The sequence below is a fragment of the Corvus cornix genome, chromosome 1 (genome assembly GCF_000738735.6).
Source record: "Corvus cornix cornix isolate S_Up_H32 chromosome 1, ASM73873v5, whole genome shotgun sequence".
Taxonomy (NCBI): domain Eukaryota; kingdom Metazoa; phylum Chordata; class Aves; order Passeriformes; family Corvidae; genus Corvus; species Corvus cornix.
In genome coordinates this window covers 110,715,910-110,729,771 of record NC_046332.1, presented here as the reverse complement: position 1 = coordinate 110,729,771, position 13,862 = coordinate 110,715,910, and the positions used below count along the sequence as shown (strand labels likewise).

General features: G+C 42.4%; 1 protein-coding gene across 1 annotated transcript; it reads right to left on the bottom strand.

Moving 5' to 3' along the window:
* Window positions 1–720: 720 nt before the first annotated feature.
* ATP6AP2 (ATPase H+ transporting accessory protein 2) lies at window positions 721–12,347 on the bottom strand. The gene is made up of 9 exons (XM_010394564.2): window positions 12,242–12,347; window positions 9,867–9,997; window positions 7,460–7,582; window positions 5,977–6,072; window positions 5,646–5,783; window positions 5,277–5,330; window positions 3,752–3,901; window positions 2,596–2,712; window positions 721–1,783 (listed from the first exon to the last, which is right to left on the bottom strand). The coding sequence occupies exons 1-9, from the start codon at window positions 12,318–12,320 to the stop codon at window positions 1,589–1,591; spliced, it is 1,083 nt and encodes a 360-aa protein (XP_010392866.1). The 5' UTR covers window positions 12,321–12,347; the 3' UTR covers window positions 721–1,588.
* Between the last annotated feature and the right edge of the window lie 1,515 nt (window positions 12,348–13,862).

The following is a 13,862-nucleotide window of genomic DNA, read 5'->3' as shown; positions in this document are numbered from 1 at the left end:
CATAATCACTGTGTCCTACTTCTCACACCTAGCTGAGAGCCCTCCCTTGACTACTCTGTCATGGTGTGTTACAGAATGTTCAATAATTACATTCCTGTCAGAGGAACTGCCAGTGCAACTCTTCCTTTCTATCTACTGAGATCAATCATCCAGATTAACTTTAAATGCCATTAGAAGTAATTTCAAGTCATTGTAACATATAGTGAACTGGATTTCTGGGACTCAGGCAAACATGCAATTTGCTCAATTCAGCCTGAATCACTGTCCAGGATCTCCAAGACATGAACAACTTCAATGCCACCAATTCAGACACTCCCAGTAAACTAGACTAATTCAGGGAGAACATCTTTTCTGGAAGTGGAACAATCATCTCCTAACAGTAGGGAAGGTTAAGCACATTAGAGGACACGATGATAAAAAAAGTAGTTTCCATTCATGTTGCTGTAGTCTGGAAAATCTTTTACCACAAGAGCAATTGAGTTTCTAAGAAGGAGGTAGCTCTAAAAAAGACCCGAGCCAGAGATCAACCACTTGTTTCAACTACACTCACTATCTGGTTTAGGAAAATCCACACAAGACAATCTTTCTTTTGAAGGGTAATGAAAACTAAACTGCTGCAGGCTTAGGGCCACTGTCACACATCAGATGCTGCCACACCTGCCCTGGTCAGCTGAACAAATCCTAAACAGAAGTAGTTATGTCTGCAAAGGAATGAACTGATTCCAGAACAACTGTTCTTTGTTTTATTGAATGGGTGAAGCAGAACCATAATCCAGGTATACTTAAATCAATTGTTGGTCCACTCTTATCATCAGAAAGAACTGATTTTTTTTTCTAATAACATCAACACAAATGGAAGGAATATGAAGCATCATAATAGGAACTTTCAACTGTATGTGACATTAGACCGTGTCCAGACTGGGGCCACTTCAGGATTTACAGACTGCGCTGCACAGATCAGCCACACCAGAGTTATTCACCTCCCAATCAATAAAGTTCTGGGCAAAGGATCCTTCTGAGCCATCAACATGAGATCAAAATGCCATTTGTGCTACTAGAGTCCTAGGCTGATAGAAGTATTTCTATATTTAGTATTTTACTGAAGAATATTTACTATCCTCTCTGAAGTTACATATAACCATTATAAATATTTACATCAAACATATACAGCTGGTTCATAATATACAACACAACAATTTAGCTATAATTTTTAATCTTCCAGTGTAGAAGTTTCAAACAACATCTTGCTATTGTAATTTCAATTCATCTGGTTTGCACAGGCACAGGCAGTACAGGGCATTTCAAAAACTCATGTTACATGATAAAAAAATGGAATGATATCACTTTAATAACAATTACTCCGGGGAGTGTTGCTTTGGTTTTTTTAAGCAAGCAAATTTCAACTTCTAAATCCCATCTGGTGCTACTACTAACATTTAAAATAGTCTTGAGAGGGGGAAAAAATACTTAGAAATAAATACACCTTTAAAAAACTTCCACAATTAACCATGTCAGAATATTTGTTTTCCACACAGGTTAAAGGAGACCTTGCTCTTCATCATCTTCCTGTGCTGAAATACAGTGCAGTTCAATCCATTCTTATCTTCTGATTTGTCATCCTATAAATAATGCTGTCATAGCCAGGATCCATGTTCCAGAGGTTGTAGGAGATAACTATCACAGCCAAAGCCAGCCCTATCATCATCCACAGAACAATGTTGAAGATTACAGAGTAGTCGTAGTTATATGGATAGGCAAGGTTATATGGATTTTCTTTTTTAGGCTGCAATAAAGAAAATATTTATTACTTTAAAGTGAGCTTGCACACCAAACATTTAGAGTCCATCCAAAGTCTGAGCAACCTAAATAGGAAAGATGCATTTTTGTCTAGACAAATCTGATGCAAGGGCACAGATTGCAAAGAAGTGATTACGTGAGTGGCATCAGTGGAATCCAAAAGAAGAAGTTGACAGGAAAATGAAATTCAAAGTGCTGAACCTGGGGCAGAACAACCCTGGTGACAGCACAGGCTGGGGACTGAGCAGCTGGGCAGCTGCAGAGAGGGACTGGAGCTCCTGGTGGACAAGGGGAATAGGAGCCAGCAGCGTGCCTCTGGAATGACACAGGGCAACTGCACCCTGGACTGTGTCTGGAGTCCAGCCAGCAAGCCAAGGAAAACATGTATTCCCACAGCTGGGAGGCAGGACTTGCATGCTCTGGGAGGTAACACAGAAAGGCAAATTCTAACAAGGCATAAGGGGAAAAGTTTTCACCGTGAAAGTGGTTAATGATTTGGAGCAAGAGAGGCTGTGGGACTTCCAGGGATGGACTTTTCAAGAACTTGGCTGGAGCAACCTGATCTAGCTCCTAAATTAGTCGTGCTTTGAGCAGTAGGTTGGACTGGATGACCTCCAGAGCCCTCCTCAACTGAAGTTACTGGATGATTAAGTGAAGATCAAGACAAGTAAGTAAGCTGCACCCACATCTAAGTCATAATCAGTATGCTAGTACTTAAAAAAAAGTTACACTCAGGTGAACTGATACAATTTGGATCACGTTTAATAAATGAGATGTAGAAAAATGTGGCTCTACTACCTGTGAAGCCTGGAGAATGGACCGAGTCTTCCTTGAGAGGGGAGAGTTAAACTCCTTCACAGCCACCACTTCTACTACTGCATTCCCACCATACAGATTAAACATCTCATCTGCAAACTGGAAAAGAAAAGGTGGTTTAATTAAAAGCCTAGACTGTAGCCAGGAATTAAGCAGAGTTTTGTTTACAAGATGTCCTAAAACATAAGATGGCAGCTTCAAGACTAATTATGAGAAGCTACAAAAGTTAACACTATTTTAGAATTTCACTAAGAAAGTGCCAACTTTCACCTGGTCTTTCAAACCCCCAATCACTGTTCAGCAGACTGTAGCTTATGCCTGCTTTCTGGGCTGAAACTTACTCTTTTATCCCTTTTACAAAAGGCACATCCCCACATCATTTCCTAATTGCGTGTCTGTCAGCTCCAACAAAATATTTAGGTTCTCAAACTTCCATTAAGAATCTATGAATCTGAATGTTTTAATCTGGTCTAAATGCTAATATGTCTAATATTTAAATATATCTACTTAAGGTCAAAGAGGCCAAAGAGCAGTGCTTAGAGAAAACAAGTATTTGGCTTAACAAACTGATGTTTTTGCACTTTTTCATCAAGCTTTGCAAATTCTCAAAAGTGACCGAACTTAATAAAAATTTAAATAATGATTATGTAAGACCTGCTGAAGAATTACTTTCTTGCACTCACTGATGGATGAACAGCAGTTATTTTAAAGTCTTAGAAATTTAAATTTACATAGCTTTGTGGGCAAAGGTAAACTAACCACTGCACCCTGGGATAAAGATATTTCTGTATTTCTAAGAGCCTCTTTTTGTGAGACATTCTGGTGGGTTCAAAGGCAAGGTGTTTGTTTAAGAAAAACAAATGTATCAAATCATGTTGATACATGGTTTCAATACACCTCTACTCCTTCATGCAAAATATCTAAACACATTGTAGAACCATGCCAACACTTTCCAGAGAGGCAAATTTTAACATTCAATTTTATAACTAAACAACTGCATTTTAAAAACCAAACAACAACAAAAACAAGCATGAGACAAGCCATCACTAATGAAGTGATATCGCACTCCTTTGTAGTTAACACAAAAATTATTTTCTTAGTAGTACCGTGAGTTTTGTTCATTAGGTAGAAAATGTACCTTTTGCAAAGAGTCTACAAGAATTTGAGAGGCATCCTTGAACTGCTGAGAGTCTTCCCCATATCGTTTTCCAACCTCTTCCAAACCAGACAGTTCCAGGGAATACAGGTCTGGAGAGTGATCTTTGGCTAAGTGCTTGTGTCGAGACAGCTTTGGCACACCATTGAGGGCAGGAAGAAATTAATTCATATACAGGTTACTTTAAAAACACATTGCACAAAAATCAATTTACTTGGACTAATCCAGCCTCACTTTCTACCATCATGTTCCATATTAATTAGGAAATGGAATTCTTGCCAACTTAGAAGATGTCTGTAACTGTTTCTTTTTTTAATTCTACAGAAGAAAGCAGACGATCAGTACGTAGCATCTGTTCCTAACATGAAGTTACATACACATAATAGAGAGCTGGACTAAAAAGAAATAACATACTTATTGACATCAGAATCCTTCTTCTGTAACTGCCATGAAAAAACACTCAAGAGACAACAAAAACACGTAACTATAAGACTTAAGATAGCAGCATTTCCTTGTCAGAAGCTGGCCCTTGCAAAGCTCAGTAGGTTGCAACTTCTACCTTGCTGTTGCCCATGTACAAAAGTAATTTATTTGAGGAATATCATCCAATTGTCAGAAAATCCAACCAATACAATGCAAAATATCTCAAAGGAGAGTAGTGACATTCTTGCATTTCTACAGGTGAGAAGATGCAGCACTGATATTTGCCTGCACAAGACAACAGTCTCTGAACACAAGGAATTTAATACCATCTTCCCAACTACTTAACCTGCAGCCTTTCTAGCCTGCAAGACAAAACCAAGTTGTTCTACCCCATTTTCTCAAGAGCCCCATTTCTCTCCACTAGCCCTTCACCTAATGTGAATTTTTCAGTTTTTCCACGACTCCTACTTCAGTAGTTAAGGGCTGCAGCTTAAAGGACTCACAGAAAAAAACAAACCAAAACGAAACAAAGATCCACGCACCACCAACCCACTAAAACAAACCCTAAACCACAGGAAAAAGACATCAGCTTTGTAAAAAGATCCTCAGAATTAAAAGCTCGCCCCACCACTGGAGCATTTCTATCACCATCACTATTCATGGTACAAAAGTCACTCCAGTCTTTTCAGATAAAACGATATTTTGAAGTAAAATGGTGGACAGGGCAAAGAATATGTTCTTAACTACCATTATACTTCACAAGTAAGGCAACAAAGAAAGCCCCAGCAAATTCTTCACTGAGTATTTCCCATGTCTTTGGCTATGGAGAAACAGCAGCTCAGATCTCCCCGTTCTGACCAAACACAATACAAAAGAAAACCATAAATTATTAAGGTTCTCATTCACAATTGCAGTGATGGGGCTGATATAAAAAGAATGCATTATTTAAACTGATGGAACCAGCTGATGACACACTAGAATATGTATCACTGATTGCCAAGCATCCTGGCTATGGCTTCTCTGCCTTTAAAGGTCTCTGAAGTTTGTGACAAAAGACAGGGGAAAATGTTTCAAAAAACCTTACCAGGCTTGCAATATCATGCAGGACTTGAAGTTCTGACAGAAAAAGCAAGTCAACCTGGGGGAAGAGGCAGAAAGAGACAGGTATTTTCTTTGATGAAACCCAAGTTAGGGAAGCCTTGTTTTGTTGCCAGTATTTTATAACAGTTGTCTGCTACAACATCAGAACACGCTAGAAGAAAAGAATTCTTTCAATAAAGTTACTTAGAAAAAACAGTTTGAACTCTATTAATTCAGTTAGAAAAAATTAGGAGTGGGCTCTCTTAGGCAAAGAAAAAGGGAAGAAAGAGTGAGAAAATGAGAAAAGCACAAGCTAACTAAGAATATTAGAAAAAAACCCTGTAGACGTTCCCACTGATGGATGATTTTTTACCTCGTTGTTCCTGCTGAGGGAGTTGAGAGGGAGGGAGCTGAGGATGGAGTTGTCCTGGAAGAGACGGTTCCGCAGCTGGCGCAGCGTGACAGAGAGATCCTCAAACACGGCATTGGCCTTGCCCACCATGTACACCCTCTGCAGGAACAGCCACTGGTCACTGACAGCAGAGGCTCCTGCTCAGTTTCTCCAGTCACACACTAATAACCACTCATGCTTGCAATCTCCAATCCAGAATTTCACGGGATCAACTGGGTTTGCTCCAGCCACACAAGTGGAAAGAGGTTTCACTATCTGGAACATGTGGAACTGGGAGTGAAGCAATACTCACTTCCTCACTGGGGGCCAGCTGCAGCACCACCGGCGTCTCCTCAGAGAACAGAGTATGGATGGCATTTGCAACACTGTCCAGACTGAAAGGAACAGCCTGGAAGACAAAGTCTAGTTTGAGTTTTGGGTTAAACAGGGGCTACTGATCTTAACTAAAAAAGTCTGGAAAAGTAAAAGGTATGCACATTTCCAAAGTGGTAATAAATAACAGGAACCTACGTGCAAAAACCCCCATCACCTGTGTTATCTATGAACAGATTTTATTTGTGTATGTGGCAGACACAACATATTCTTAAGAACTCCAAGGGACCATGACTGTGAATTAAGAGGCTTATTTACACTTAGAGTATAGCCTTGTTTATCAGTAAAACAAGACCAACAAATATAGAAGCAATGCAAAAGGGGAAGCAATCTCGCTGCAAACGGAAAGTTATGAACCACAGAAAACTGATGGGTGAAAATATACCAGCAGAAAGACAAACTGCTGAAACGAAAAAAAGACATATAAAAAAACCTACTAAAAATAGAAGAAATGCTAGCACAGTATAGTGCCATTACTGGCAAGCTAACAGAACTGTTTGTAAACAGTTATTTGTGGGTTTTATCAGAAAAAGAAGCAGAATGGCACATTTTCGTTCTCTACTTAAAGTGTCCTATGACAGAAGAGGCAATGGCAAAAATTTAAACCCAGGAAATTTTAACTTAACACAAGAACAAAGTTTTTTGCTCCAAGGGTAGTCCAACAGTGGCAGGGGTTGCCCAGAGGTCATGGAGGGGTTGCCCAGAGGTCCATTTGTGGAGATGCTCATATCCTGACTGAACACAGTGCTGGTCAGCCTGCTCTGGCTAATCCTGCTTGAGCAGGGTGTTGGATGAGACGATTTCCAGAGCTCCCTTACAACCTAAAGGATTCTGTGTTGCTGTAACAAGCCTGAGAAGCCTTAGCAAAGACAGATAGTGACAGGTAAATGTAACATCTGTTGATTTCTTCTTGATACAGTATAATGGAACATTGTCTCTAAGTGGTGTATTTCACAGTCAAGTACTTAAGGAAAACTCAAAAGACCACTTAGAGGGCAATACAGTACATCCAAAAATCAACACCATATAAAATGTTATCACATACTCAGCTGAAGCAAAAACCACAACAATTCTGATTTTGAAATATTAAGTTAACGTGAGAAGAAGTGGATTGGTACAAACATTAAAATTAGCTGTCTTTCAAGGAGAACATGCTTTGGTCAAACAAGTTACTGAACTCAACACAGGAAGCCCTAAGTGATCTCAAAAGCCTCCTACCTTGTACAGAACCCTGACTACGTATTTGATCTACACAACCTGATCCATCATTTTAGGAGATATGCAAACTTCAAGTGAAATAGGAAATAAGTGAACATTAGGGGCTACAGCAGAGAACCATGTACTTGTCATTAGACCACAGGAGTCCCAGGAACCGCAGGACAGTTCCAAATGTGGATACTCACATTCTCAATGGGGTAGGAAAACCCTTTTACAGGCAACTTGTCCACACCCTTCACTGTCACCAGTACAGTGGCTCGTGGTCGGTGAAACAGATCACCCACTGCCAGCCCAGGCCAGGGGAGGTCCTAGTACAAAATAGCAAAATAAGTTGTACTTCACAGGCAAAGAGAAGAGTTCTTCCCAGCAAAACAAACTTATTGTTTGTTTTTAATAAATATTAGTTATTACAGCAGAACAACTTATCCTGTTAATGCCTCTGTGCAGGACAGCCTATTGGAAATTTCATGGGGAAGTAAGTTAATACTAGACTGCTTTCATCTTGAGTAGTACCTCAAGTCAACCATGAAGGAACAGTTAAGTTTAAAATCTGCCAGTAACTTCATAGCAAAGTCTACTAAGAAAACATTATATATAACGGATACATAAAGAGTTATTTCCCATAATTAAATTATAAATACTTCAGTCTGTATTTAGTAAGTGAAAGCTGAACTTAAAAAACCCACTAACATCTTGACATTCTCAGTACAAGAAAGAAACGAGGTGGAAAGGAAGGGGAAGAGAGGGAAGTGTCAATCACACCAACGGGCAACTAAACTAAAATGTACAAATTTGCACAGAAATACAAAAAGATTTCTTAGTAGCTTACTACAATTACAAATGAGTAAGAGCACAGTGGCTACCTGACAGGTTTATTCAGGCACAAAATACAAATTCATCTGTCTGGAATAGAGGCAAACAGATTTCCCCATGTGTGTAAATGACGTAACTGCCCCTTTTTTTTGAAAGCCAATTTAATTGTGTTTTAGAATTAAATGTCATTGACATTATGAGTTGTATCACCTCACAGAAACAAAGGAAAAACCTTTTAAAGCATCATCAGGGACAAAAATGGGGTTTGGTTTTGTTTTCCTTTACCAAGGGAGGAATATTGAATAACACTTTATGAGAATTCCCAATGTAATGCATTAAGAATTCCAAATTCTCTACAGCGGCCTTGCTGCACTGTTTATGTTCCTGGACTAGTTAGTTTATGTTAGTTTATGTTCCTAGACTACAGCTTTGAGGTGAGCTGCAGAAGGAGTGCCTGGGCCCCGCAGTACTCTCCGTACCAGGGCTGGAAGCTGCCATTGATCTCTGCCTTAGGGACAGCTTTCAGTAACTCTCAGTTCCAGGGCTGAACTGAATAATCATTCAAACATTTCCTTCCCTGCCTGCTTCCAGGATTGAATTAATATTAATAGAGAAATATTTCTAAAGGATGCTCCAGACTCATCACAACAAATGAATCCCAAGCTGTGGCAAAGGCACAGAGTGAGTACTGAAACACTTTTTTCCATGATAACTATGATATATCTCAGGATGACCAGGATGCCAAATGGACAGATCAGGTCAAACCCCACTGTTTTTCTGGGTGTCTTTATATGCAACACACACAATACCATTCAATACATTGGGTTTTCTTGCTAAAATGACCAAAATTTACTCCTTAGTCGTACTACTCATACAAGTTTGTTACTAGTTTGATTACAAAAAAGCAGAATTAGTTGACAGCATGGTATTTTCAAATTCCAAAACACAGGCTAAGCAGCCTTGCATTCAAACCAGCCTTATCAGATCTCTTCCCTAGCTGATGTATGGAAGAAATGAGAACTGGCTGCCCTCACCAGCACTGTGAGAATGCCTCAGCCTGCAGATTTCAGTATCTGGCTGCACACAGACACTGCCAAAGATATCTGGCTATTAGACTTTAATCTACTGCTTCAACAGCCACTCATCCCTGCTGAAGCCCAGCAAAAAAATTCAGTAGGCAAGATGGAATCAATACAAGGGCTCCTGCTCACGTGCCCCACTTGAAACATTGCTAAAGTTGTATTCAAATACCTACTGCGGAGACACACTAGCACAAATCATGTTTCCACGGTTTTGGACTACTTCCTAAGTAACCAACCTACTTGTTCTAACTCTGCTCAGCAGACAGGCTTGCTGACCTGAAAAAATGCCTGCCTTGACAAGCTATTTCTCACAATCTTCAGAGTACGCAGGAGCAGAGCCCTACAGAGAGCTTGTGTGCAAGAAGTGACAGTGGTTCCACAGATTCTCAGTTTGTGATCATGGATGGAGGGGATACAGCATGCAGCTGGGTCTCAGAAGAACTGAGGAACAGCACTGGAAAGTCTCTGCAGGCTTCCTTCTACAGCTGGTGACTCAAATGAGCCAGCTAGCACAGCCTCTGGCTACTCATATGACCCACATGGCTCTATCTTGGAAACCACCTCTGACAAGTCATGCATTCCTCAAGAGAAACAGGGCAATATTTTATATATTCCAGCACATGACAGGAAGATTTGCATGTTGAGTGAGCAAGTCTGTAGCTTTAGAGGTGTTTCACAATCAAGACCTGGAACGTACTTCTTCAACAGAAAAGCCCATGGTCAACGCAGCAACATCCGGGATCCGCTCACCAGGAATCGGCCAACTTCCATCTCGGAAAACAACTGACTGAGGTGATCGTAAGATACTGAATTCACCACCACATACACCTAAAAAACAGACATAGAAAGCTATCAGAGCTCCTGCAATCTTTTCCTTTACATAACATGGGAAAAGAGCATATTTGAGCCTTCATTCCTTCTTCCTCTCTCTCATGCCTATCAGTTTATGCAAAGCCAGGAGTGAGAACAGATCATTTTAATGCTCTGGAATACAAAATAAGGTTTCTATACATCAATGTCTAAGAATGAACAGATCCTTATTAACAAAAGCAGGACAATTATTCAAACAACAGCACAACACAGTGTAACAAGCTGCAAGTAGTGTTACAGCTCAAACCAGGTAAAGTGAACTCTCAGTGGAGCCAGGCAGACTCCAAAATCCTGTTAAGCTCACAATGCACCAGCACAGCTCTGTCTGCTTCCAGGACTGCTTGGCTCAACACCTCTGTTCATGCAGGCAACAGCCAGGGCCACTGAGCCCAGAGCCAGGAAGTCCAGTGGAATTTGTCAGTGCTGGCTTAAACCAGGCACTGCCAGGACAGCCTGGCTCCTGCAGAACAGCTCTGGTGTCCCTGGTCTGCCTCCTCCACCTCAAGACACTGGGAGATGTTTGTCTTCCTTGGATGCAGCGCTGTACCTGAGCTGATTGTGTGGAGCCACAATCTGCAACACTTCTCATGCCAGGTTTTCACTCATCTGGGATCCCCCTTCACTCTTTTCCCCATTACCTTGAGTAGCAAAGTTGACTAAATGCATATTTCCGAACTGTTTTATGATGACAGTAATTTACTGTGCAATAAGGTTAGAAAGGATTCCACAGAAATGAGAGAAGGGCTTGTTTCAACCTGACTTCCTATCTTAAAAAAGTCACTTAGGCACAGCTGCAAAACTGTGTACACCAAAATTTATATAAATAAATTTTAAAACTTCTTTGGTGTATATAAACAATAGCATGCACAATGCAAAATTTCAGGCATATGCTCCCCAATGAACAATCTGAGTGGGTTTCCACTAGAAAACTGATTTGATACAACAAAATCAAGTATCAGAGTAATAAAAATTTGCAGGCCTCTATGTTCAAGTTCTAATTATACAAGTCTGACTGCACACTTCAAAATTACATGAATAAAGTAACTGTCTAAAGAAAATAAAAGCAATTATTCATATGATCACTGAAAATTGGTTACCAATCCAAGCAGTGATATACAATAGTTTTCCAGGGCATCTACAAATCCAAAGGCTATTTACAAAAACAATGCAACAGTCAACTGATGTGTTGGGCAGCTAAAAACTTCCCTAACATTACTTTAACTAATGTGACCTTGAAGATGCTGTTTCAAAGCCTGGGTCATGATCATGCATACAAATGTTGACAGTAAATCTGAGCTATGTTATGATAAACACACCAAAGGACAAAGTTCTGAGATGCAGCTTGGGGAGGGGGGACAAAAGGAAGGAAAGAGGCCAAACCAACCAAGGTACATGGAGCAGATTCAAGCATTTTTTTATTTAAATTGATGCGTTCCTTGGGTGGCCTGCTACCAATTTTAATGGTGGATCAACCCACATTTTTGAAGGGCGGACATGTTTCCAGACCAACTTCTTTAAGAATTTACAAAATGGCTACAAATCCAGAGGATTTCACATGCTGCTCTCCACAAGGCTGTAACACAGTCACACGTCATTTAGGTCAAACTAGCTTACTTAGGGCAAGATTGCTCAGGTGGGTTAAATCAGAGAATTAACCCCTTACAATTAAATTTCCCTCACTACACTTGTTCAAGATTTCAATGATTAAAACTGAATCTGAAGTTGCGAACACCAACAGATTCTCTTCATTGCCTAGGAAATAGTTTAAAAATTCCTACCCTGCATTATAGAAAGTATACAATATATTATCTAAATTTATATAATAATTTAATGATATAATTATAAAAATAACTTTATATAACGAATTTAAACAATAAAATTACAGAAATTTGTAATTTAATACAAACCAGCCCTTGGATTGAAAGGGACAGGATAAAAGGGTTCGAGCACCGTCTCTGGAGGTGGATGGGAGGAGGTGGGGGCGGGGAGCTGCAGCACAATGACAGGCCCCGGTCCCCCCCCGCCGGTCCTGCACCTGCCACACAGAGGCAAAGACAGCCCCCCTCACCTTCCCCCCTCACCGGGCCCCCTCCCCAGCGCTGCGGCCCGGCCCCTCTCCCGCAATCTCCCCGTGCAGCGGCCCGGCGGCTCTTCCCGGTTCCCTCGGCGCTCCCCCGCGACGGCCCGACCCCGCTCACTCACCGGCGACACAGACCGCTGCCACCAGCGCCGCCAGCTCCAGGGCCCGGCAGGCCCCGCCGCGCCGTGCCATGGCCGCCATGAGCCGCCGCCGGGCCGCGCCGCCGGACAGACACCCTGAGCGCCCCGCCCACCAGCTGACGGACAGCCGCCGCAGCCAATCGGCGGGTGGTATTCAGCGCAGGTAGGCGGGACTAGGCAGAGCTGACCAATCGCCGGCGCAGCGCCGTCCCTGTCACGGGGCTGAGCGGTCAGCTGTCCCGCCGGGGGCGGAGCCTTTATTTGAGTGGTGTTCCCGTTTGGCCAATCAGATCTCTGGAGGCCTCTGCACCATTTTCCTCCCCGCTCTGTAAACCCGGAGGGGAGCGGCGAGGAGGCGGAGCCAACTGACAGCTGATTCAGCCAATCGGAGCGCCAAGCGTCGGTCTTTGCCCCGCCCATGCTAGTCAGTTCGGCATCGATGGGGCGGGGCGAAGCTTTGATTGACAGCCGGATGCACCATTCAGAGTGCGAGGCGCCGGCTCCACCCCCTCGGCACCCGTGTGGCGAGGGCCTCTGTGCGTCTGTGGGTGTGGGGCCGTGAGGGGCTGGCGCAGTGCTTCTCCTCGTTCCCGTCGTCGTCCTCGTCTTCCTCCTTGACCATGCCCATGCCCCTGCCTCTGCCTTCAGTGGTTTCCTCCTTAAATTTTGTTGGGAACATCCATAGTAACACGTGCAGTGACTGCCGCAGCCATGCTCATCTCACTTCAGCTGTCCCTGCCAGTAATAGGAACGGGCAGGAACAGGCAGGTGGTGCACGTTGTTCAGTGTATGTTTCATATTCCTGTAATATGCCATGATCGTCACAATCAAGGGAGGTGATCCTGCTCCTCAGCCCCGGTGAGGATCACCGGGAGTGCTGTGCTCAGTTCTGCGCTCCTCAGGACAGGAGAGACATGGAGCTCCTGGAGTGGGTTCAGCAGAGAGTGGCAAAGATGATGAAGGGGCTGGAGCATCTCTCTGAGGAAAGGCGGAGGGAGCTGGGGCTGTTCAGCCTCGAGAAGAGACATGGCTGAGAGGAGACCTCATCCCTGTCTGTCAGTGTCTGCAGGGAAGGGGGACAAGATGACCCATGGTGGTCTCTTCCAGCCTAACCCATTCTGTGATTCTGTGACGTTGCAAGTATTTTTGGGGTCCTTACACATTTTTAGGCTCCAGGATCTTGATAAGGCAGAGAAAACCGGGCTTTATGGGGAATTGCTGTGTAGCATGGGAGATTAAGACCTTCCAGTGTGTTGTAAGTAAAACTGTTATGAGCAGTTCAAATTAATACTCATTCATTCCTTACTCTGTATTGTGCATCACAAAACCAGCACCGCATAGTAGCTTCTGTAAAATAAATGCTTGAGATTATCTAAATACTGTAGCAAAGACTATGGTCAAAACAGTTGTTTTCTGGTGGGCTTTTCTGTCCTGGATTCCTCAGGTGAGTATGAGTTTACAGGAAATCCAGCCATGCTGGGGAGTGTTTTATCTGCTTTGGTGGCAGACAGCACGTGTGTCACATGTGGTAAGACTGTATTTATGTGCAGAACATGCCAAGGATTACTACCCATACAACTATTTGGCTAGAGCTATTCTGCTG